This window comes from Monodelphis domestica, chromosome 6 (genome assembly GCF_027887165.1).
Source record: "Monodelphis domestica isolate mMonDom1 chromosome 6, mMonDom1.pri, whole genome shotgun sequence".
NCBI lineage: Eukaryota > Metazoa > Chordata > Mammalia > Didelphimorphia > Didelphidae > Monodelphis > Monodelphis domestica.
Genome location: NC_077232.1, coordinates 152,533,918 through 152,561,397, shown reverse-complemented (window position 1 = coordinate 152,561,397; position 27,480 = coordinate 152,533,918). Strand labels below are relative to the sequence as shown.

At 32.1% G+C, this 27,480-nt stretch overlaps 1 protein-coding gene across 2 annotated transcripts in view; it reads left to right on the top strand.

Annotated features, from left to right (window-relative positions):
- The window catches only part of TECRL (trans-2,3-enoyl-CoA reductase like), a 143,709-nt gene extending 116,229 nt beyond the window's left edge, over nt 1-27,480 (top strand). For both annotated transcript variants that reach the window (XM_001368254.5, XM_056802679.1), the window contains 7 exons: nt 8,686-8,791; nt 9,495-9,567; nt 11,823-11,866; nt 21,671-21,728; nt 24,994-25,079; nt 25,670-25,715; nt 26,664-27,480. In XM_001368254.5, coding sequence (XP_001368291.2) covers nt 8,686-8,791; nt 9,495-9,567; nt 11,823-11,866; nt 21,671-21,728; nt 24,994-25,079; nt 25,670-25,715; nt 26,664-26,791 — 541 coding nt within the window. In that variant the 3' untranslated portion in view covers nt 26,792-27,480. The remainder of the gene's footprint in view (nt 1-8,685; nt 8,792-9,494; nt 9,568-11,822; nt 11,867-21,670; nt 21,729-24,993; nt 25,080-25,669; nt 25,716-26,663) is intronic.

The following is a 27,480-nucleotide window of genomic DNA, read 5'->3' as shown; positions in this document are numbered from 1 at the left end:
AAAAAAGAATGTTCAAAACTGTTCTTATTGTAATTGAGGAAAAAAGGAGGAAAAAAGCTTTATGTCAAAATCAAAAAAGCACTGCTGAATTCCTTCCCACTTGTTATAAAACCATTAATGACTGCTATTTTGGTCATTCAAAGAGTGAATCCTCCTAACTATACTACCAGTCAATTCACATCTCTCCACCCTATCCACAAAAATACTATGAAAGGCTCCATCAAATGTTTTGCTGAAATTGAGAAAAATTATATGAACATTATTTCCTGATCTGCTAGTTTAATAGTACATCAGAAGAAGAAATATGGCTACTAGAGAATGTCCTACTTTTGAGGAAAACACCTCTTGACCTTTGTTTCACTTTTTATATGTTTGTTAACCGTTAATTTAATAATATAGTCTAGATTTTTCTAGGAATCAAAATTAAACTCTAATTTTACAGTTTATATTTGCTCTTCTCTCAGTTCTTTTGGAAGATGGGATATTGGCCAAGTTCCAGTCTTCCCATTCTCTACAACTGTTCAGTGACCACTGAATAGGCCAGCAATCGTATTTTATAGTTCATTAGTAACCTGGATTACAATTCATCTTGACCTAGAGGATGGTAGATAGAAAAACAAAGTGTATTTCAGTGTATTCCTACTTAAGTTTTGTCTTACTTTTTAACCATTAAGGTTATGTTGATTCAAGTCAACATATTCTTCTCAGAAAATCAAATTTAAAAAATAATAATTGGGAAGTTTACCTTCTCTCTTATCATTTTAATCAACATCCTCTACACACTTGTAGCAGTCATATATTATTTAGGCTTATATATATATATATATATATATATATATATATATGTATATACATATATCACATAAATGAGTTTCACAGGCATATACATCAGTCTTTTTAGGCATTTTCCCCTTCTTTATTTGAACTGCTTTTCTTGCTTTTGACATAATTGCATTTTTTAAACCTTCCCATCCATCCTATGATGACTTGTAAAATTTTAATCTCAAGGGAAACTCTCTTTTCTGTGAAAATTTTCCTTTCCAAAACCCTGTGATGCATAACAGATTGTGCCAAATAATTCCACTTTTTCTCTTCCACTAATTTTAAGTGGGAATGCTCACTTGTCTTTCATCTTTTCACCTTTTTCTTCCCTGTATGTAAGTATAAGGTACAGAAAATGATTTTTCTGTTCTTTCCTCTACTTTATGAAACATAAAATTACAATTACAATAAGTCAAGAATTATTAGCAACTAATTGGCAAAGTGTTTAAAATAATGTAAAATAAGCATGAAAATATATTTTGTATTATGGAGAGACTTATGTAGTAGATTAAATTTGTTTTATCCTTGAGGTAAGTGGGAAGCCTTTGGGTACTAGATTCATATAATCTAGAAATATAAATTGATATCAGATGATGGAGGTTCTTCAATCTCAATTTAATAATGGTAACTTCATAAGTATTGGAGACACATACAAGTTTTTTTTTAATTGATATCAGATGAGCTTCACTCGAACAATAATCATATGGTAGCAGCATGTAATAAGAATGAAGGATTAAGAAAAACAACTAAACTTCTCATGGTCAGAGACTTTGTTGTTTTTTCATTTTATTCTGTATCTACTTTAGTGCCTTTCTAGAGAGATCTTAACAAATATATTAAACTTAGCTGAACCCTTTACTAAGACATTTAGAAAATTGCATTTAATTCAAGAGAAGACAGTTATAAGAGACTTCTCTAAAGTGATAACATGAGATTAGGAAAGAAAGGTTGGTTGTGAGCAATATCATGATATCAACAATTATATAAATGTACGACTGACTATTCAGTTCCTTTTTCAACTCTAAGACCATTTTAGATCTCTCCAAATGCTAGTGTATTCACCCACCTAAAATTACATGCATTTACTTGTTTTTGTCCATGTATTATCCTTTCCAAAAATATAAGCTCTCTGAGTTCAGAGACCACTAATATTAGCATAGTCCCTTGCACAGAAATAGCATTTAGTATTTCGAAAACAATTGAACTAAATGGGGAAAAGGAAGAAAGGAAAGAAAGCATTTGTTAAGGGTCCACTCTTTAATCATTTTACAATTACAATTTCATCTGATCTTCACAACAACTTTGGGAGTCAGGTGCTATTATTATTCATTTTTTACAGATGAGGAAACAGAGGCAAATAATATTTGTGTCATGTATTCGGTACCACCTATGTCAGAAGTGTCGTAGGCTGTATCTAAACTCACATCTTCTTGACTCCAGGTCCAATATTCTAACCACAATGATGGAGAACCACTAGCTACATCTAGGCACAAAAAGAAAGTTTATTATGGAGAATATTATATATAACTAGGGCACCTATATTATTATTTCTAAATCATTTCCTTTTTCCAAAGCATCTTGTTCATTAGAAGAAATCTATACTTTGCTTTTTTGCATCATTTTAAAGTTTTATCTTCCCTTTATGATGAATAAATTTCACTAGGAATGGGTGTATTACATGACAAAATACAATTTTACACTTAAGAATGTATGTGTGTAAAAATTAAAAAATAAAAATAAAAATAAAAGAATGTATGTGTGTGTGTGCAATGATTTGTTGGAAATGGAGGAAGGTGTCATTTATTTTGAGATTTTAAGCATACAGTATGCCAGAAAGAGAAATTGAGCAATTAGGAGAATCATATGATGGCAAAGATGATGAATGCAGTTTTGAACATGAGTTTGTGACACAAGCAGAATAATCATGTGTATTTGACTAGCAGAGTTTTGGAAATACATGATTTGAATCTCAGCATATAGTTCCTAATTCAAAATATTGATTTTGAAGTTATTTGAATAGAAGTGACAGCTTGATTAAGTGAGGTTTCCAAAGAAGGTAATTTATAATGAAAAAAGGCCAAAGAGCAGATCTTAAGGGTTGCCTAAATAAAGAGAATCTCCAAAGGAACCTTTATACAGTAAAAAAGAACTAAGAGGAAATTGTGTCAAATCAATAAAGCAGAGAATTTCAAGAAAAAAAAAAAGCTGTGTTGCAATGTCAAATACTGGAAAGTGTTCAAATAAAGTGTGTAGTTAGAAAAGGACATTTAATTTGCAGATTAGCAAGTAATTGACAACTTTCAGGTTATAGACTTAATAGATTTTGGTGCTGGGGGCAAAAACAATATTATATGATTAAAGAAGACGGAAATGGAAGCTCTGAAGGACACAACCCCAGTAAAAAAAAGACAATGAAAGAAAGCAGAGGGAAATGTTAGCTTGAGAGATTATCAGTATTTGGTTTTCTGTGGGCGAACAAGTGTTTTTTGTTTTGTTTTGTTTATTTTTTAGTTTAAGTTAAACATTGAAGTATGAAGTAATGCAAATGATTTGTAGGCAGAGGGAAAGAAGCTAGCTCATGAATTATAAAAAATATGGAAACGAAGCAGATAAAGTTGATAAAAATTCCTGATGATCAAAGAAAATCACACATTTAAAGATGAAGGAAATTTTGTGGTCATCAATAATATCCCTTCATTTTATAAAGAAATTAATAAGACTCAAAGAGTTTATATAATTTGTCAGTCACATAGGTATACAGTGTTGGATAAAGATCGGAATCTAGGACTTCTTGATGTGAATACTAATGTTTGGGAAAAAATGAGATACCCTCTTGCCATATTGATATGAATCAATTCCTGTCTGTGTCCATAATACATGTTAGCTCAGAGGAAGATAATTGGGGGAGAGGAGGAAAGCACTGAAGAGGTGAATTATTATTCTTAATGGAGACACATAGAGACAGAGAGAGATAGAGGCAGAAACAGAGAGACAGAGATAAAGATACTAAGAGAAAGAGACAGAGAGGGAGAGACAGAGAGAGACAGAGAGAAGGAGAGAGACAGAGACAGAGTCTGGTCAGGGGGAGGAATAAAAAATGAAGAAAAGAGACAGAATCAGAGGAGGGAAATCAAGGCCCAGGAGAAAACCCTGTCCCTTCTCAAAAGCATGTTTTGCTCCCAAACATGTTTGCCTCCCATAATCTGCTCTCCTTCTTATTACCTTTTCTTTCTCCTTTTACTCCCTCGCCTTTAACTTCCCAGTTGGGTAAGATGGATTTCTGTTCCTCACTTATTTTGTGTATATGTATATATTCCTCTCCCTTTAAACCAATTCAGATCAGAGTCAAGTTCCAGAAATAAACCTCATTTTTCTCTCAAATGTAAAAATTCTTCCTTGTATGCACTTTCCCTATCAGATAATTTCCCTCATTCTTCCTTCTCTTTCCCTCTTCTCCCAGTAAATCCCTGTTTTGCATTTTTCTTTTCTTATTGGGTGATCATCCCAGTATAACCTGGGGAGTTAGGTGGCACAAAGAATAGAGTGATATAGTAAGGAAGACTTCAGAACTGATCTCAGACTTACTAGTTTTGTACCTCTGTGAAAGTCATTTAACCCTGTTTGCTTCAGTTTACTCATCTATAAAATAAGCTAGAGAAAAATGGGCAAATCTTTGCCAAGAAAACTTCTAATGTTTTCATGGAAAGTTGTACACAACTGAAAATGACTGAACAATAAAACAACATAATTAACTCATGTAATGGTTAAAATGGGGATTTTGACAAAATAAGAGAGTAGCTTTTAATAATTTAAGTTTTAATGAGAATATAATAGAGTTCTAAATTAATATTATCACTTTAAGCCATAGAATAGAAAACTTCTAGCAACTTTTAACATTTAATTTCATTTACTACTTTAAAATGCCTATAATCTATCTATAACTGCCTATAACTGCCGCTAATAACTGCTGTTAGAAAAAGTCCAGCTGATCACCCTTCAGCTCAGCTCATCAGGCATACTATACACACACACACACACACACACACACACACACACACACACACACACACACACACATATCTCTCAACCACCAACTAGTCACCAACCCCCACCACTGACCCCCATAATTGTCAGCAACTGACAGGCCAATCAACCCACCCTCAGCCCCTTTCATAACCTCCTCCTACCTCACTTCCTGTCTCTATAGTTCCCCCTTCCTGTCTCTATGGTTTCTATTTCCTATCACCGTGGGTTGTTAACCCCTACACATCTCTGTGGTAAAAGGACCTCCAGGTCCCCAGTTAAATTATAACAAAAGGTTTAAGAATTCCCTTTTACAATCATAACTATGCTTTTCATCAATGTAGACTCCTTCTAAACACCACAATAATGATAAATTTCTTGGGAATTGCATGTATTATCATCCCATATAGTAATGTAAACAATTTAACCTTATTCTCCTATGATTTTTCCTTAATGTTTTTTTTGAAATTCAATATATCCTTATCCCTTGTGACAACTAATGGTGCATGGGAATGTAAGTACTAATTATTTCATAATTATCTTTTAAAAGTTATGTTGATGAGTACAAATTCATCTTCTGTTCAACGAAATGGTGTTTGTGCTAATTATAAAACCAACTTATTCACTTCTTTTTATTTTCCTCTCCGATTACATTTGTATCATCCTGTCATTTAGAATCAATCTCTCTTTGATTTCTAATAAGCATGTCTAGATTGATATAATTCATAACCTTCTGCAGTATGATACTTTTTCAGTCATTAGTCAAGAATCTCAGGCTTAGATTATCAATATTTAAGTTAATGTGTATAAATTTATCTAGACACTATATAATTATTGGTACCCTTTTCTACCATTATGGTACAATCCCTATGGGAACACAAGAAACTGAGAAACATTTTATATTTCCTCTATTTTTTGAGTTGACATGGCCAAATAAATTTTCAACAAATGACTAGTGTATTGCTTTTCTTCTACCCCTTATATAGATATGTTCTTTTTTTGGGAAAACTTTAATTAGTCTATTTAGAACATTTTCCCTTGGTTATAAGAATCATATTCTTTCCCACTCCTTCCCCCCCCTTATAGCTGACACACAATTCCACTGGGTATTACATGTGTCCTTAATCAAAACATGAGTCTACATCCTCAATCATATCCCCATCGACCCATGTAAACAAACAGTTGTTTTTCTTCTGTGTTTCTACTCCCACAATTTTTCCTCTGAATATGGATTCTCATTGACCTTTCAATCTGTTCTGGATCATTGCATTACTGCTAGTAGAGAAGTCCATTACATTTGATTATGCCAGTATATCAGTCTCTGTGTACAGAGTTCTGGTTCTGCTCCTCTCACTTTGCATCATTACTTGGAGGTTGTTCCAGTTCCTATGGAACTCCTGCAGTTTATTATTTCTTTGGGCACAATAACATTCCATCACCAACATATACCACAATTTGTTCAACCATTCCCCAACTGAAGGGCATCCCCCCATTTTCCAATTTTTTTGCCACCACAAAGACTGCAGCTATGAAGATACGCTCTTTTAAAATGTATTTAGTTCAAATTATTTTCTCATGTTAGTTTCTTAAGTGACATTTCTAGAAACTTACTCCTGCATACATCAGGGATTTGAAAATAGATAGCAAAAGTGGTGACTGCTTTCAGAATGTTAGGAAAGAAAAACTTATTACAATACACTTTAAAGATCATTTCCATTTTCATGTTTTTGTAATCCTTCTAGTTTTATCCTTAAATATTCTCTTAAAATATAAATACTTAAATATGTTGCTCTTCAAGCTTTCTGTAAACTTACTTTTCACTGTACCACTTGTCATTCTTCTTATGATTCTCTTTATAGTTAGTTAGACTTGTCTTTTGAAAGCAGACATGTTATTGCTGAATCCATATTCACAGGATTTCCAAGGTGGTAGAAAGTACTATGTTACAGGTATTCCAATAGCATAGACTTTGAGAACCCTGAGACACCTGTGTTCCATAAAGTAGGACTTTACAGGGAGCCACTCATCATACTGTGTCTAGAATAATCTTTTCAAATATCCAATCATACCACCTGTTTCTGCTTGAAATATTCAGGGGCACCATATTACCTATAAAATTAAAAATACAATCTCCTTAGCTTGGGTCTTAACATTCTTCCATTAAATTCCTATGTGCCTTTCAAATTTTATCTGATATTACTTCCATTCTTATATTTTTGACCTGAGGGAATAATAGTTGCTACATCTATACTGGTTATTCCCATCTACATTTCCTGAAATGTCCTCTATCCTCATTCTTCTCCTCCCTTTCCCTCATAGAAATAATAGGCTTTCTGAATTTTTGTTTTTTGTTTCTTTTTTCTCAATTATTTGTCTTCTTAGATATGGGCATCTCCTCTAAGAAGAAAAAAAAGAGGAGCAGGAACTATAGCACTAAAGGTAGTCAATCATTCTTGAAATACCCATCTACCTAGCTTACTGTTAGGCTATCTGTGATCCAGGAAACAAAACAAAGAGTTGGTGTTTTCATGATCTGGAACCTAGTTCAGAGTTAAAGACCAGTTAGAATTTGGTGAAAGGAAAATTCCATCCAATATCAATCAAATGACTAAAATAAATACCTCCTTACAAGGACAGGAAAGAACTACAGGACAGATAAAAAAGTACTTGGAGAACAATTCAGAACACCAATATATTTGAATGGAAATGGGAAGAAGAGAAGAGCGGGTAAATAAGATAAGCAGAGAAAAGAGAATTCCAGATCATTTAGTGTGGGTCCCTCATTTTAAAGATAAGAATGTTGAACTGCAGAGAAGTTGTGTTCAGGGTCATACAAATAGGAAGATGTACACTGAAATCCAATGATCTTGAAAACATTTTGCTCCCTTGATGATATTTACATAAAATCAGCAGCAATATTACACAAGAAATCAATAGCATCCTTTAATAAAATAAATTCCCAGTGGAAGACAAATGATTCATCTTTTAAATACAATAAAGTTACTACATAATTTTCTTACTGAATTAAGTATTTATTCTTTGATGCCAGAATATTGATGAAAGTATTAGAAACTTTACAGGTTAGATACCTTTTCAATTCCGTCCCCCAAAGTAAATGCCTCCTCAGTGAGAAAGGCAGTCTCTTCTTCATTAGGAGGCAAATCAGAAGTACTCATTATATTTCCACCATCCTCAAGAAAATCAATCTAATAAATACTGAGACTGTCACTCTAGTCCAGTGTAACAGAACCACTGAAAATCCTGGCTGCTGTCACAATGAATTAATAAGGTAAAGAACAAAACAAAGGTAACTGACTTCATAGGAAATGAAAGGCAAACTCCTCTTCCTCCCTCCATCAGTGGCCCTTGCTAAAGGCCAAACAAACCATTTCAGAAGCTATTCTGAACATTATCAAATGTCAAATGCATCCTGAATGTGTTCTCAAGATTTTTTAGGCATCGAGGTTGTCTATTCAAAACTTGAGGCCTTTTGATATACACACATTTGCAGTTCTCATATTGATAGCTAGCACTGAGACAGCTGTGTCCTAACTAATTTATGCCTGGGTATATCAACTAGGTTGCAGTGTAACAGATGCAATGACTGCTATAAAATTTATTATGTTTTTCTCATCTAGGAAATTTTAGAAAGAATAACTTGTTAAACAAGACTGCCACTATACTTCAAGTTATGGTTCCTGAGAACTAAGGCTTTTCAAATGACAGGAGACTGTAATGGACTGAAAAGATGTGTTATATGCAAAGTAAATCAGAATATAAAAGAAGCATGAAAGTAAGATCTTCATACATCTTAATTTTTTTTTCTCATTTTCTTTCCAGCTTGGCCTGTTTCTGCCATTGTTTACACTATGCCCGTTATCTTCTAGAAACATTATTTGTTCATAAGCTTTCTGGAGAACACACACCTCTGAAAAATTTGATAAAGGTGGGAACAAACACTCTTCACAATTTTATTTTTGTTTTCTTTTGTTTATTAAAAGAAAAAATAACACTGTGCATTTTAGGATATCTGCAGAATTTAATAGGAAGAAACTGTCTTTTTTCCTTAGAAACTAGATACTCTTTACTGATATATTCACAAACCTAAAAAGATTTATTACTAACACATCTCTAGCAGAGTAACATATATCATTACTTAGACGAGATATCATTCTAGGTTTGCATTATATATTTGGACAGCTATACAATGTTCACAGGCTCCAAGAAAGAAAGATACTGACAAGTTCTATCTCTGAATACACAACAAAACAAAACTGAACAAAAAAGAGAAACAATATTTATAAAGTTACATGGGCAGATAAGCGAAAAAAAAGCATCTTTTGAATGTCCTTTATAAATATGATTTAATACAAATAGGAATAACAATAGATAGTAGGTAGACTTTTCTCTGAATATTCTAAAGTCTCATGATAGATGGCACTGTGGTATCTTATTGGAAGCCTGGGAGCTAAAATCCTGATCACTATTTGCAATCAAGTAAACATATAGTACTTTTCAAAAGAATGTAGCTGTGTCTCCATGTCTCCAGGAAAAGTTTGCAATTATATGTCTGAAAGTAATAATATGATAGTATAATTTCAAATGTTGTATTTAATTATATTTCCAATTTATTTGTGTTTTCATTATAGGGATGTGCCTTTTACTGGGGATTCACCTCTTGGATTGCATACTACATTAATCACCCTCGGTACACACCACCATGTATGTATTCAGTTAAAATCAGGGATTTCTTGTAGAGCTAATTTTCAGTTATGTGTAATAATGGTGAACAAAATTCATGATTAATCCAAAAAAATCATTTCAATCCACATGTTTCACCAATGAAAGTTTTTACCAGAGCAGCTAACAATGGGGGATTAAATAAGAGTGAAGGAGGAAAAATAGTGAAAAATTCCCTTCTTTCCCCTCTTCTTCCTCCTCTTATAACTACTAGAAAGGAGATAGAATGTGACAAAATATCCAAAAGTCACAGTATATGAAGAGAAAAATACCTGAATACCACACTGCCTTCTATCAATGGCATATCATACTAATTACCCTAGGAGCCCACCGCCATGTGCAATCCTCAAAGGATTGATAGCTATAGATATAAATAAAGATCTTTGGACACAGTGATAGAGGCAGAACCATGTGTACATCCATGCATACAAATATGTCAATATGTAAAGGATTTGGAATTAATCAGAATGTGAACTCCCGAGGTGGGAAATCCTTTTACTGATCCTGATTACATCCTATCTATAAACAACAGTCTTAAAGAGTTGCCCCAGCATCAGAGAGCCAGAGATCTGTGCTTATGCTCTAGTACCATTGTCTCAGTCTTCCTGATTCTAATCCCAATATTCACCCAGTTAGGCCATACTACTCCTTCCTTCTCCCTTCTTTCTTTCTCTATGGTGTATGTGTCTATGCATGTCTATACACATGCATAGATGGACAGATTGACAGACAGACAGACAGATTGTGATATAGATATTTACAGTGACAGCCATGGCGAAAGAAAGTCCAGGTTTCAACTGCACTCTCTTATGCATGATTATATAAGCATAGAAAAGCTCACAAAATATCTGGGGAAAATGTACAAATCTCTCCCTTGAAAGTTATATATGAGTTGCCAATCTACATCAGTGAAGGGAATTTTCACCAGGAGAATAGTTGCACACATTAATAAACATTGTATATTTGTATGCAATATATAATCGTGTACAGATATGTATGTATATCCATATGCATATATGCTTATATGCATGCCTATACATATGCCTATGCAGATAAGCCTAAAGAGTCATATAAAATTATCTAGAGTGAATATTATATATATATATATATATATGCATTTGGGTATACATACATATATAATATATGTAATATACTGATTATTTTTACGTCTTTTTTCTTCTCTCCACTCATTGATATAGAAGAAAAAAACAATATGATTTTAAAAATGGAAACCTTCACACCTCAAAGGATAAGTTCCCATCTAGGAAAGGCGAGGTATTTCCCCTGAGCCTACCATCTATGGTGAATTTCAGGACAAAGAAATTTAAGAAAATGTGCATTCATAGATGAAAACTTGCATATGGGAAAATACTTTGTAACAAAACAGATGCTTGTAAAGATCTTGAGATGCATTTAAATAAAATAGACTCCATCATTCTTTTAAATAATACTGTTTATCTGGTCTCAGACACTTCCCAGTTGTGTGACACTGAAGTCACTTGACCCCCATTGCTTAGCCCTTGCCACTCTTCTGCCTTGGAGCCAATACACAGTATTGATTCCAAGATGGAAGGTAAGGGTTTAAAATAAATAAATAAGATTGTTTAAATTTAGTCTTCAGTAAATAGTCATAAAATAAAATAAAAGCTTTTTGTACCACAAAGACACTAGTGACATAATGCTATTATTTCAGGAAGGAAGAACTGTATTGATTTCTCATTTCTGACATATTATGTGACCTTGAACAGGCAATTGCAAGTCTACACATTATAGACAAGTTACAATCAAGGAGAAGCTGACATCCTGGAAAATCCCTACATTGGTAAAACCATCAGTCTTCCTGTTGGTGATGGTGATCAGATAGCCAGATAAATGAGACATTTCTGTGTATTCGTACTGATCTTCTAATAGAGTGTCTAGCTACCCACAGATTCCTTTTTTAGAGGGATGATGATAAAAGTGGTGGCAACTCTTGGATCTATGCTTTCATTGCTATCAAAACCCACCAATGGTATAATTCCTTCTGTCAATTGGGCAACAATTAATATGCAATTTGTAGTCTTAGAAAGGAACCTAGGGACACTTGGAATTTAATCAGTTTATTTAGGGTCACATAATCAATACATGTCAGAGATGGCATTTGAACTCAGATCTGACTTTCTAGCCACTGTCTCCTGCCACCTCTCTGATTAATGTTCACATAAATATGAACATTTCCTATTTTTCCCATTTTCTAGCATATGGAAACAGGCAAATCACAGTTTCTGTCCTCAATTTTTTGGTATGTATCAAATGTCTTTTCAATATTACTTATTTAAGTTCTGGTAATTTTGAAGAATTTGTTTTATTTGAAGAAAACTAAAACACAAAGCATATAAGCAATTAACAGGAACTTTATGTAATAAAAAATTATAGGAATGAAAAATAGCAAAATGTCAGAATAATTCCTAATTTGATTTTTATGGAAAATTATAGAATTTCTTTAATGGCCCCAAACTTCTCCATGAATATTTAATTCTATTTCAAAATATCTCATACAAATTAGAGCAAGATTGTGAAAGGCACAATAAATTACATTGCAAGTTGCTTTAACTTTTATTCTAACCTCCCTAACTTAACCATAATCCTTTCTCTCTTTTTTTAATTATTTGATCGGCTTAATTTTTATTATAAGACTATTTTGTTGTTGTGGTTAAAGAAAAGTTTTGGAGAGGAAATATTTCCCAAATCAGATTTTTAAATAGCAATAATTAAATAATTATGCAATAATTAATAATTAATAAAAATGCAATAATTAAAGGAATAAATGGGTGCCATTTTGTCATATGATAGGAATAAGGAACATGTTTAATAATTAATTTTGATGACTATAAAAACCTCCTGCTATAACCTTAACTCTCAGTCACTGATACTATACAATTTGGTAACAAATGAATGTCATTATTCATTATTATAATCCAAAAAGAAGTAAAGATTTTTTATTTAACTTTTTGCTTTTGTTACTGTTGCTCCTTTAAGACTGGCTTACAGAAGGTTAGAAGCACCAAAAAAAATTTTCCCCGGGGAAAAAAAATTGAACTAGGAATCTCCTGCTTCCATGAAAGTATAGTCAACCCTTGGTTAACCACACCAAGCATGGTTCAAAACAAGTGAGCCCTGAGACCTCAGAAAACAATTTCTTACCAGATGTTTCAAGCTCTGCTCCAACTCAGCCCTAATCTTCCCTTGTCTCCTTTCGTTTAACTGGCTTGATTACAGATGTAATAATTCTGAGTCGACTACCAACAACTTCCTTTTTTTGATCCACTGGTTATTGAGTTAAGCTTCCAGATTAGCCCTATGTGTCCCTGGCCCAGATGTTTTGTCACTCAAACACACCCAAGCATTCTACATGTTTTTGGCCACTTTTCTATTGCTATTAGTTATGTGTATACATGCATGTGTTTTAGAGTGTTTGTGTATACAAATGCAATATTAATCGATTTAGCCTAAACAAAACAGAATTGAAAAAATAATTTGACTATGTATATACAGACCGACATATATATATATATATATATGCAGATATATATAAACATCTTGGAGCCAAGTAAAATAACAAGCAATAATTTGGATTGTTTCCTGTTTTGATTTCTTTCACCTGCTTTCCTCTTTTTTTTTTCACTATGAATACTTGGTAGGAAACAGCTTCACTAAGTATTCATTTCTCTGCAATCTTTTCAACCTCTCTTTGGCCATTAAATCCTTCTTCTTCCAACAGTAATTATACTGAGGTCTCACTCAGTCTAAAATAATCTTCCCTCAGTCTTCTTACACCCTCGAATTCGAATGTTTTCTCTCTCCTTCATTTTACCAGTCCTCATACCAGTGACTTCCATTTCCTTAGAAGTCATTTGCTACTTAGTCCATTATGTTTCGACTCTCCTATTACTGTTGAACTGAATATATATTCTTGATTCTACACACCAATTATCTCTGCATTATACATCATGGTTGATCCCTCCTCTCCTTTAAACCCCATCTTTCTTTCTTGCCATGTTGTTTTCTCATTCTGCTGTTTCCTCATTAACCTAACTTCCTTACCTGATATATATTTTTCTATTCCCTAATGCTATTTTCAACACTATTCTCTCTATCTGTCTCTCATTTAACTTTATTATTTCTTTTATTTTGTCTTGCTGATAACTCTGACTTATATCTTGTCATTATCTCTCCCCCACGTTTCAGTCCCATAATTCCAAAGATTAAGAAGCATTTTACCTAGATGTCCCTGCAAAAATTTTAACCTAATCTCAGTACCCAAACTGGAATTTATCATCCCCTCAAATAAATTTATTTTACTGATTCCCTTATTTTTTCTAAAGACATCCTAGCACATCTGAGTGTAAAACATTAAAAGTATTTTTGTATAAAAACAATATTTAATATGAATGTATTTGCAGCCTTGCAAAGTTATATATGTATATTATCTCATGTCATCCTCATGACAACTCAGGAAGTTAGGTGCTACTCCTCATCTGACTGATGAGCAAACTGACTCAGAGAACTTGTTAAAGATCACACAGATACCAAGTGTCTGAGGTTATATCTGGACTCTGGTACATCTGTCTCCAGGTCCACTGATCTCTTTACTGGCCTCCATGGCTGCCTCTAGTGCCAGTGTCTTTCCATGCCAACAAATGAAAAATGATGCCCTCTCCTTATGCTTTCTAACTCCCTACAGGCACTCAGACCTGGGCTGCTGCCCTCACTCTGCTATCTTGAATATATCTCTTTCTGACTTTTGCCACTCATTACCCCAGGACAGGAGGTTAAAGCCTCTCAACTGACCTAAGAATACTGACCAAAGAGGCAAACATATATAATTTCTATTCTATATTACATCATATAATACATAATTCATAATAATTCACATATTCTAATGCCAGATTATTACTCTGATACGCTAAGCATGTCACATTCTATGTTACAAAGCCAACAATAACTCAGTTTTGCCTTTTTAAATAAAATTCAAAGCCTTTGCCTGACATTTAAGAATTTCCAAAATCTAATTCAATCTGTTATTTCTAATCTCATTGACTACTACATCCCATGAGGTACCATTTGCTCTTGACAGATCAGATGACAATACTCATCACACCACAAATATACCTTCTTCTTTGTCATTATGAATATTTGCTCAAATTATGTTCTCCTTTTAGGATATTATATTTTTTCCTCTCACCTTGTCAAAATCTTGTCACCTTTACAATGTACATTAGCAGATCCATGAAATATAAATATGTAGGTTATTTTCCAGGAGTAAAACTTGTGCTTTGCTCTTGCTGTTAAAAATCTAATCAATAGATTTAAATGGATTCTGAGAGCAATATATGAGTTCAAGGTGGTGTTCTGAATTCAAGATATTGTAAGAGGTTTCTTTCATTCCTTTGATACACATGAACAGGCAGATAACTACTTAAATCTTTGTGCATGAGCCCAAACATAAACTTATCCTGCCAGAGAGTGGCATGACTTTGGCATTCCACTCAGAAATTATTTAGACCTCTGTTTTTCTGACTCCCAAAATATGGGATAAGACATTAAAAATATGAAATCTTTTACTATTATATCTTGGCTCTGGCCATCTTTCCTTTCAGGGTAATTTAGACATGTAAATGTAATTAAATACTTTCTTGCTGTGTGACCCTGCTCAGTCACTTAAACTCATTTTAATTCAGTTTTCTCTTCTATAAAATGGTAATAATAATAGTACCTGTCTCCCAAGGTTAAAAGGGTCAAATTATATATCCATATATGCATGCAGGTTGTATTTAAAGCTCTTGCATAGTTCCTGAATATAAATGTTTATTCCCTTCCTTCTCTCCCAATCACAAAGGTTTTTAATGTATATAAAGGTTAGTGAAAAAGGAACACTGTAAGTTCTCCTATTTCCATGCATTAATAGTCATAATTATATCATTCTACATGCCCAATTTCTTCCTCTCAGATGTTCTGTTGAGTGAAGGAGATTCCCTTTCATCCTCTCCTTCAAAAGTTAAAGGAATTCTTCCTCCTGCCTCACCACAATGGTGACAAATATGAGTCAAAGTAGATGGTGTACTTCAGAAAATCTGAGATTTCAAAGGATTTTCACATTTCCATGGAATTTTTCACAATTTATCCAAGCACAGTAGCTCAGAGATCCTTGTCTCTTGACTCTCAAAAGTCTGAATGGGGGAAAAGAGGTCATTAACAGGAAAAGGATTCTTTTGATCCTCTTACACTGAGCACAAATTTGGCTCTGCCTCCATTCCTTACAGCAAAAAGATCATTATGACTCTCAAAGGAGTGGAAGCAATATCATTCCCTTTAATAGAATCTAATCATTTGCTTTGCCAAGAATCCTTTGTTAATGGCCCTAGCCCCATGGGTAATTTATAGAAAACCAAACAACCAGAATCTCCCTAGGCTACAATGGCAAAGTTAGAATGCTAGCTATCCCCAAGGCAGTTTTCTTCAATATACATTTCCTTAACATAGATGTTGATATAAATATAGATAAAAAAATCTTCTGGGCATAAAGTGATTTTTTTCCCCTCCATAAATCTCCCAAAGTGCTTTTTAAAAAAATTCTTTCATGAAACTAAAATCACTGATATAAGTGGAGGAGATTAAGTCTCTCTTTATATACAGAATAAATAAATAAGTTCACAAATAGTAAGAGTCTACCTTAGGGAAAAACAACATCAAGAGTGATCACTCAAGCCAAGTATGCAATAAATGGCAAGTCAAATGACAACTGTGGTGTCCCATATGATGAGGCAGAGAACATGAGGAAACCCTGCCCATGAACAAAATGCAAATGTTGTTCATCATATCAGATTCTGTTTCTCGTCCTTGATTTTAGTGAGCTTAGTCTGTAAACACATATCCTCCCCCACCAAAAATAAAATTGTCATGCCTATCTTCCAGGAACTATACTAGGTCATGGTAACAAAAAAGCAAAATAAAATATTGCTTTCTCTCAAGAAACTTATATTTTCTTGGGAGAAATAGCATATACATAGGTAAGTATGTTAAATAATTATAAGCCTATATTCAAGATATATCATTTAAGGTGGTAGGCATTAGACCTTAGAGATGTTTGGAAAGATTTTAATGTATAAAATTATATTTAACTGAGACGTGAAGGAAACTAGTCTTTCTAAGAGGTAGAAGTGAGGAAGCTCATTTCCCAAAAGTAAAGAAACACCCAGAGTTGGGAGATGAAATGTATTATATGAGGATAGAAAATAGGGCAGTATGTTTAGAATATACAAAAGGCAATGGAATGTAAGAATATTGGAAAAATAGAAGGAGGACAAGTTATAAAGAGCTTTATATTGCAAATAAAGGATTTTATGTTTGATCTTAAAGGTAAGTAGGCATAAAACAAGAAATGTTCCCTTAGAACATTAGATTTAGGAATCTGGGGTCAGCAGGAAGTCACCCCCTCATCCTTCATTAAGAAAATTATGTTAAACTAGAAAATCCCCTCTGGGATCATGAATAAAAATCAGATACACAAAATATCTTGAGGGATCCCTGTAATACACAGGGAAAGCTGCTAGGGGTCAGACAAAGCATTTCCAGGTATCCAATGAGATGTAACAGATAAAAATATGTTGGGCTCCTGAAACAACAAAAATAAGTTATAGTTTCCCCTGGGATACATTTAATGCCTTTGGAATTATAATAATAGTTCTAAACTCATCCCTTATTAGAACAAACAGTCTCAGTTCAAAAAAGAAAAAGAAAAAAGATAACAAGAGTTTCAATGTCTGTGTGGGCTTCTGGAAAAGATTAAGCACTCATGATTAATCATTCAGGGTCTCTAATCCAGTAGATAAACTATTTTGTAGAACTTTAGTTTATAATGACCTCACAATAAGGCTAATCATCTAGATCTTCTTGAAAGCAAAATAGAAAAATTAAACATCTATGAGCTATTATACTGTGTTCTATTCAAACGAAAGCACTAATACTTTAGGGACTGAAAATCACACTGCTCAAATGAGCCACAGTGCTCTTACAGGTTATAACAATTCAATAATTAAAAGTACACAAGAATTCAAACAAGCAAATATAACCTCAGAAAGACTTGATGAGATTTGTAAAAGAAACTAGAAACTAGATGGCCACTTAAAGTCTATCACAAAAGGGGGGGGCGGGTTCCTGCCTTCATGAATGCTTTTAAAATGAAGGTATTTAAAAATTAGAATTATGGATAAAGAACCTCTGTCTAATGTATAATTGAAAATCTGTTATCCTAAAAAAGAACTACACTTCCCAGGAGCCCAAAGACTTCCTGTCATTGAGTACTTCCTGTAGACAGGGGATATTAGGCAGTGTCTTGGAGGGTACTGGCCTCTCTTTGGCTTGATGTTGCAAGCATAGTGGTGGTAAGCGCAGGGATTTTGAACAGCCATGGGCCTGTGTTTTTTTGTTTGTTTTTGTTTTTGTATCCCTTTTATTCCTCTATTTTCTAATGTTCATTAATAAATCTCCTAAAATATAATATTTCATTATTGAGATTTAATTTTAATTTTTACACTAATATGACTTTTACACAATGAAGGATCCCTAAATTTTCCTGGACTAAGCCCTGACAGTACTTCTATGCTTAAATCTGGCTGATTAAACAGATAGACTTTAATTCTTCAACAGATTGAGGATATTGATGTAGACAATTCCTCTGCTAGTAGTGATCACAAGTCTTCCATGTATTCTCATCTTGTGTGATCCTTCTTGTTCTGCCATAAATATTTTATAGTTGATTCATGCAATGCTCTGGGGGATTTCTCTAAGGCCTTTTCAATATTTTATGAATAGCAGTGTGACATTCAGGCCATTAATTTGTTACTCTTTCATCCTGAAACATGCCTGATCTGCTTCCTTTTCTGATCATACACATCAAGGGTGACGTTTAAGCCACTTCTGCCATGGAAGTCATCACTTACAATATGTAGACAGATTAATTACAGTCACTATAATGCTTTCTACATTCCATTAGATCATCTTACAATTTTTATTCTTTGGAAATCATTGAGTGCCATGAGCAGAACCATGTGCCAACACTAAAAAATACTGTTCCTCAGTCAGCATTTATATAGAGATTTTGAGTTTAAAAAGAGCTTTACTTAATTCAATGAATCCTCACATTCCTGCAAATTAGTTGCTATCATTTTCTCCACTTTTTCAGATGAGGAAACTGAGGCAGGCAGTGGTTAGGGGTCACAAAGCTAGTCAGTGGCTTCGGCATGATTTGAATTCAACTGTTTCTGGTCAAAGACTTATTATGCTCTTGCCATACTACCTAAGTTAAAAAAAGTGGTCTTTCATGTCACAGAGAATCTTTGGATCATTGGAAGTACAGAATAATTTCTCAAATACAATGTAACCCAAGCTCCTTTTATTCATTATGGGCACAACTCATTGCCCATAGGCTATGCTTTTTTGAGTAGCTAGATATAGTCTTTATACATACATATAATATATGTGTGCATTGATGTGTATACATGTATGTGAATACACACATCATGAATATCTGGGTATTTTAGAATAGGCAGGTTTGAATATTGCATTATGAACATATATGTAAAATATATATATATATATATATATATATATATATATATATATAAAGAGGGAGTGACAGAGAAAGAAGCTCTAGTTAGAAGGAATTCCATTCCATTTAGCACAGTGCCTGGCATATAGAAAGCACTTAATAAGTGTCTGTTTATTAATATCAATTCACTGAACCATACCTATATCTAAGCATTTAATCCATATTGAGGGAATTAAGTCCAGGAAATCAACAGGTAGGGGTATGTGTGCCATTGCTCCACTATACACAAACCTAAATACTAATAGAATAAGTTTATGATTTTTGTATTCAATTGTTTCTCAAAATCTGGGAAGTTTGAGTTTTTCATATGCTTGGCCTTTCTCATGTGGCTTTTTAAGCCTTTTTAAAATGTTAGGTGACATAATGGATAGAGATTAGAACCTGGAGTTGGAAAGTACTGAGTTTAAAATATTTCTCAGAGTCTTAGTAGCTCTGTGCCCTTGGGCAGGTCACTTAACCCTTGTTTGCCTCACTTTCCTCATTTATTACATGGAAATAATAAAAGTATCAAACTCTAAGGGTTGTTGTGAAGATCAAAAGAAACAATATTTTAAAACAGCTTAGCATATAAGTGGTACATAATAGGAGCTATATAAATATTAGCTATTGTATTTTATTAACAAGACTTGTACCTTTCTGGAACCTATTACAAATACCAAAATGCCATTTAAAGAAAACATTTATCTTGTATTTAAGAATAGCCTTTTGATTAGGCACTTTGGGCAATAACAAGAAGAAAAAATGAATGGTTTTGGGAACAGGGAAATGAGTTCATCTTAGAAATGTGTTTTGTTATTTGTGGGAAGTTTAATTCAAAAGATCTAGTAGGCAGTTGCAGGTGAGCAAAGAAGCCCAGCCTAAAGAGATATATTTGATAAATATGAGTATAGATTTATTTGATAATTAATTTGATGCAATCACCAAATTAGGTAGTATAGAGTTAAATAATATTTTAATAATAATATAATCAAGGAACTATACAACTTTTTTACTAGAATGTAATTTCTTTATTGGTTTATTTATTTAAGATTAATAGATATAAAATCTTGTAGAAACCTCCAAATGATAGGATGAGGAATGTGGCCCCAAGATTAAGGTATTTTTTGGTTCCTAATCCACTGATGCCATAGCTCTTGCTGATATATTTATTTTCAACAGTCAACCAGAGAACTCATTTATTTCAAAGGAAAGAAATGCAATGGCATAAGATAAATAATAATTTATCTACCATAATTTTGAGATATACTTTCCACAAATATACAGAAAATAGGCATGTATAAGTATGTTTTTACCATGTCCTTCCTATCTGCCCATGCCTATTTTGTTTGTTTTGTATAAGAAAACATAATCAGGGAATTTTGGGTTGCGGTGTTATATTAGATAGATTCATGCAATATCCGGTTACAAAAGAATATGAGGAAACTTAAAAGTTTAACAATATAAAACTGGAAAATTAGATGTAAAAACAATTACAAAAGTATCTACTAATTGTCTTTTTTATACCACAATTGCCATTTGCAGATAAGAATGATAAATACACTCAGATAGTGAGGATGACATAATGGAAGAAAAATATTTGTTGGCATCTAGAATGGATTTATATGTTCATATCATTGAAATCTTTTAGTTGAACCATACCATCCAATAAAATATTATTTTAAAGTTAGAGAGAATATTAATTATGCTATCATCTGTTTTTACAAAGAAATATAGCTCAGAAAGAAAACTTTAGTATTTACTTTTTTTTAGGTAATGAAGGGAAAGTAAATCCTGTTACAGGTATACCAGATGACCAAAAGCAATGGTTGCACTTTAGACTACTGTAGAATCTACACATCATTCTGACATTATGAAAAATTAAATAAAATGTATAAATCATAAATATATAATATCTATGTTATCTGGAACTTATTCAATTAGAAATCTCTAATACCTTATACTTCTCATCTGAAACTTTACAAGAACTGGGAGTCCCTTCATATAAAAACTTTCTGGTTTTCTATTGTGTATTTGATTTTATTCTAATCCTTTGAAAATTGTCAATACATGCTTGGTATGAATAATAAACAATTTTTTTTATTATTCCAAACAATTTAGTCTATGACTTTCATGAAGAATGGTGACTATATCATGAAATGTAACATAGCCAATATTCACATCAAAATACTCCAAGTTGTTACAAATAAATTATGAGTGATGATCAATAACTGTCAAAATTTGCTCAATATTTGTTATTTGAGGAGGATGTTCACTTTGTTTTATATTTGTAAATTTTCCCAATTGTTAGAAATTATTTTTTCCTATTATATTTAGTATAAAAATATACTTAGTCTTTTAAGTGTATGTTTATAAATATAAACTCTTATATAAATATAAGAAATTGTTTTTGTCAAAATAACAAAGCAATAATAACAATATTTTAAAAAATGTTTTCAGATTTGTGAAGCTGGGAACCATTTTATCAATGTAGTATTAGCTCATCCAAATCACACAGGTTTGTTTTATTTTTTCCCTTTTTCATAGTGAAGTGAAATGCGCTGATTATTGAATTTATATGACTTAAGATATTGCCTATGCTCCTTTCTTACCTGAAAATGCATTGTCCTCACCTTCATACTAAGTATTATACAGGAAAACTCTAGTATGCCACTTTCCTTCCACTTCTATTCTTTTATTTCTATGTCTAACGTCTACTAATTCTTATGTTACAAAGGGACTATAACTCATTAGTAAATTCTTAGAAAGACAATCCAAAAGGATCCACTTACTTGACTATTCAAGTACTAGTGAATAAGTAGTTTAAATGGCTTAGCTTTACAATAAGTACACTAGCAAGCTCTGAACATAAATATTTACCATAAGCAATCCATTTTAGATCAGTGACAAACTTGATGGTAAAATCTCAATTTTACTTTTTGTGACATCAATAAAATTCCCTTCTAATACAGGAGTTATATGCCATGTGAGAGACATGTAGTGGGACTAATGACTATTAATTTCCCCTTTGATCATTAAACATTTAATGAATCACTGGATGAATCTATCACCCAAGCCGAAGGAGAGACAGTAGAAAGAGCACTGACTCTTCAGTTACAAGATTGGGGTTCATATATTACCCCTTATGCACACACTCTGTGAAGTTAATCAATACTTTGACCTGTCATAATCAATCATTTCCTAACTGAAATAACAAACTAAAACACGTAGTCAACATTTAGACTGAATATTATTATATGGCACTGACAGAACCACTGGCAATGCCAATGGATCGATAACCTTATTGACATCTGTATAATTGCAATGATGTAGATCACAACTTATCCATGCATGTCCAGTTTCTTGTTTAGCACTATCCAAAGTCTCTGGATAGCCTAAATATATTGTCATATCCAGATCCTAGAAAGCTTGATGAATAATTATAAATATCTCAAAGCATAACCCCATAGATTATTCATTTTTCTTGCTTTGTGAAAAGACTTTCATCATTTTATTCATGTATTTCATGGAAACTCCTGCATCTTGAAATGAGATGAACTTTTTTTTCAGCAAGAAAAATTTATAAGAACATTTCCCTACAATGATCTATAATTTTGATACTAACTATATTTTGATTAACTTATTTATTTATTGCAACCTTCATGGCCTTCAGCAAACAGGGCGCTTAAATAATAATTAGATCATGTATATACTAGGCAGGGAATGAATCAATGAAAGACATTTGTTGTAACTTGTTTTTTACTTTCCTATTTAAATAATGAATATAATTTAGGTATTAATATACTGATACTTAATGGTAACCTTAGAGCTCTAACTAAATTAAAAATTCGACTGTTTATGTGATTAAATCATTCAACTAAGCAAAAAATTAGTAATTTTGCAATTCATATTTTCATTTATGAATGTCATAGTAATGAGTTTAACTTGAAATCATTATATAGAGATAACTGTTTAAACTAGTTATGATAAAATTTCAAAAGAGAAGAAATCATTAATAATACTTGAGTGACACATTGCTAAGTATTTTGAAAGCTATAGATAACATTTTTTTCTGCTTTAAAGTATTGCTATTATTGTGATGAAAAAATACTGTGGGGTTATATGTGGGAGTTAAATATATCAGTAATTATTGTAAAATAGGTGCATAAAACTAAGTTAGGTTTTATAATTTATTTTGAATGTTTATATATGAAATTTTCCAGTGTTCCTATTTTGTTGTAGTTGATTTCATTTCGTAAAATATTAAGATGTTGTAATCATCCAGATTTTAAAAATATCTGGCATCTGTACAACTTAAAAATGTAAACAAATAGGAAAAAAACATCCAGGAAGAAAAAATATTTGTTACATTAAGTGAAGAAAACTAAGTTCTTTTTAGTTACTTTAGTTTATATAAAATGGTATTCAAGTGTGATGAAGGCCCTTCAGATAAATTCAAAATAAGATGATTATCAACTGTCTATTGAAAGAATAAAAAAACAAAAAAATAACATAAAATAAATCCAGAAGAATCTACATTTATGTATAATGAAGAGAATTTCCTTATACTAAAGGATTTATTAAATAGTGAAATACATTAACCCATAGGCAAGGAGAAAATCTCTCCAGATACTTGTTCTATATCATTTCAATGTATTCTTCTCTCAAGGAAAGGTAACCAAAATACATCTTGAGACGTATTCTACAGTTTAAATATTTGATTTGTGAAACATTTTAAAATGCTAGTTATAAAGAAAAAATCCCCCACTCCATTTAAATATCAGTGAGAAAACTTCAGCAAAATGCTTCATTTTTCTTTAAAAATTTATCTTAAAGAAATCAAATGGATAGATTCTAAGAATAATTGCTATTGACATTCTTACTGATGAACCTGCATCCATTTTTGTTAATTTGACAAATGACTGGATATAAATGAAGCTTATTTTACTTCTCTAGAGATCTATGATCTTATCAATAATGGCTTACTCCTCCTGCCAATGTATAATTAGATAGTCTTTTTAAAAATTTAATTCATTTATTCAGAATATTTTTCCATGGTCACATGATTTATTTTATTTCCCTTTCTTTCCCCATCCCATAGCCAACAAGCAATTCCACTGGGCTTTAAATGTATCACTGATCAAGACTTATTTCCATATTATTAATATTTGCACTAGAGTAGTCATTTAGAGTCTAGTTCCCTAATCATATTCCCATTGAACCACGTGACCAAGTAAATGTTTTTCTTCTGTTTCTAATCCCACAGTTTTCTCTGTAATTAGGCAGTCTTCATGACCTACTCTGCTCAGAAACAATGAATCAATTTCTTGGCCACCTTTGTGATAGTGCCCCCCCCCCCATATTATCTAGTCTGATTCTCATGTAACAAGTTGTCTCAACATGAAGACTATTTTGGTAAGGGATATCAAAGCTTGTTTCCTACAAATATAGCTTTCCAAAACACTGCATTACTTCCCTACCATAACAAGAGTAGAACCTTCCATTTCCCAAAGTAAGAAGCTTAAGGAAAGAAGAAATTATAAGATGGTCACTTGTATGATATAGAGACAAAATAAAAATTTCAGGAGACATTCAGAAATAAAAATATCATGGCCAAATTAGATATTTCAATAAAGAATATAAATCCATTGGTGTCAGAAACTTTAATTTTTAGTCTTGTGTCATCATTATCCATTTTTATGCCCTATATAATAGTAGCTTTATATATATAGAATTGGGGGGGGGGACTAATACTGCTGATTTTCTTTCTCTCTCTCTCAAAGGAAATAATGCTTGTTTCCCAAGTCCAACTTACAACCCTTTCACATGGTTGTTTATGTTGGTTTCCTGTCCTAACTATACCTATGAGGTAAGTTATCTAATCCCTTTCTCATTTTTAACTGGATTTGTGTATTACATGTATATTTATATATGTGTCTAGTTAGATACATATAGAGATAGATTTATGACAGTATGCAGAAAGATATATTGCTTTGCAAAATGTTAGGCATATTTTTCAAGTTTGGTTGATTTGATGTCTTCATCAGGTAATAAATTATTTGTAAGTGCTTTGGCTTTAAATAGTCTTAAACTGAATAAAATGTATATAAATTAATTCATACATAAAAACTGTCTATAAATTATGAATAATTTATACAACTTTATGTAATGTACTATAGGGAAGATTTTAATCATATTTCTTAGGTGTACAACTTTTTAAAAATGATTGCCACCATTTAATCAATTTGCTTCCAAACTAAACTTTTAGTCTTTGAGGAACATTTTTAATTATTATTTTAATTCAACCTATCACCCATGGCTTCTGAGCTTTCTTGTTAATTATACAATTAAAATGATCTTTTAAGGGTTTTCATTGTCATCTGTTTGTTTTATAAAATATTATTTAATATAATATCAATAGGCAATTTTATATTGTCCATAACTTTTTTAATTTAACAGATTGGGTCATGGATTAGTTTCACAGTTATGACACAAACCCTTCCAGGTAAGATGATAACTATATTCTTTGACAACTGAAAAAGGGAAATATACCATTACAAAAAAGTAATTTTTGAGAATAAGTCAGTATTAACTAGAATAGTAACTGTTATAACAATAATCTTTGGTGTGAACTAAAAGAGAAAAGGTCATTATATTTTCATTTTCATTTTTATATTAATATCCTCACTCATATTGCCAAGTTTTAAAAACAGTTTTCAATCTGTTAGGGAAGAGAATGTATCTTTTTGGAAGTGATACTCATATGTTTCACTTGGTGGGAATGTGGTCTAAACATATATAACAAGTTACTTCTAATGAGTCTAAAACAAAGTAAATAATGCTAATGTTTATTGTGCTTCTAATGTGAGGCTCAGTTATTTTGGCTGGTGTGTGAGTATGTGTGTGTTTGTGTGTGTGTGTGTGATGTCATAAAATGAGTTTTTGAATGACCATTTTCCTTAGACAAATAATATGACTATTTATTGAAAAGTAAATTACTGTTTGGAATTCTTCATTCTATTAAACATATTATGTCATACTTTCTAGATTATCAGTTAGGCCATTTTATTTTTTAAATTTCAAATAATTTCTATAAAAATGAGAGTTTAACTAAATTTACCCAAATATGTGACCCAGAGTGTATCTACCTTTTGTCTTTACTTAAAATCCAATTTGAAAGAACAAATTCTCTGAATTTATCATTCAGAAGTTTTCCATCATATATCCAGAAAGAAGAGACTTTTTTCCTGCTCAGTTACCCTATGTCAGCTTCTTCTAGTTTTATTCTTTCACTTAAAACTGGCCTATTTAAGAAAGATGATAAAATGAAATGTTTTACAATATTTGAGATGTGCTTTAAGATTTATGAATGATCATTTTTATTTTGTAAAGTTATGAGTTCAAGGACCCACACAAACTAAGTGAAAATTTTGTTGTATTTCTTTTCTTCCAGTTGGAATTTTTACTCTCCTGATGAGTATCCAGATGTCACTGTGGGCACAAAAGAAGCATAAAGTGTACCTGAAGAAATTTGATTCTTATGTGTATAGGAAATCAGCAATGATTCCATTTATTTTGTGAAGTTGGGGAGGGGCCAAAAGTCTCTTCATATACAGAGACTTAGAACAGAATTGTTATACTAATTCAACAAAAAATAAATTTCTGAGGGAATTTATTTTCACCATTTCAATATATTTGGTTAAATTTTGAGAAAAAAAAACCCAAATAGGATAATAAGAGAAAGAGGAAGCACAGAAACAGGCCTACCTTTTTTTCAGTTAACCACTTAACTACTAAGCTAAATAAAGTTCAGTGGAAAAAGTGCTGGAAAGAGCCTGGGCTATACCATTGATCATCTGTATAATACTGGACAGGTTATTTAATTTTTCTGGGACTTTGTTTCCTTACCTATTATATGAACAAACTGAGCAAATGTCTTTCTAAGGTTGATTCCAGGTTTAAAATTTATAATTTTAAGTTGTTGGTTTGTATAATTATTTACCTTATTAAACATTGTACATCTAGCAGATGTAATTATCTATAACAATAAGCAACAATAAACAGTCTGGAGTCTAAACTGGAATATTTTATAAGGTAGTTTTCTTGGATTAAAAAATCATTTAAATTGCACATTTTCTGTTTAGTAGCTAATTAATAGTTGTACTGCAGAGTATGTTAATAATGAATTGTCAAATGCCCGATATTTTCTTAAACTGTAAGATAAATCTCTACAAATTCTACTAAAATTAAAAGCAAAAGATTTAACATTA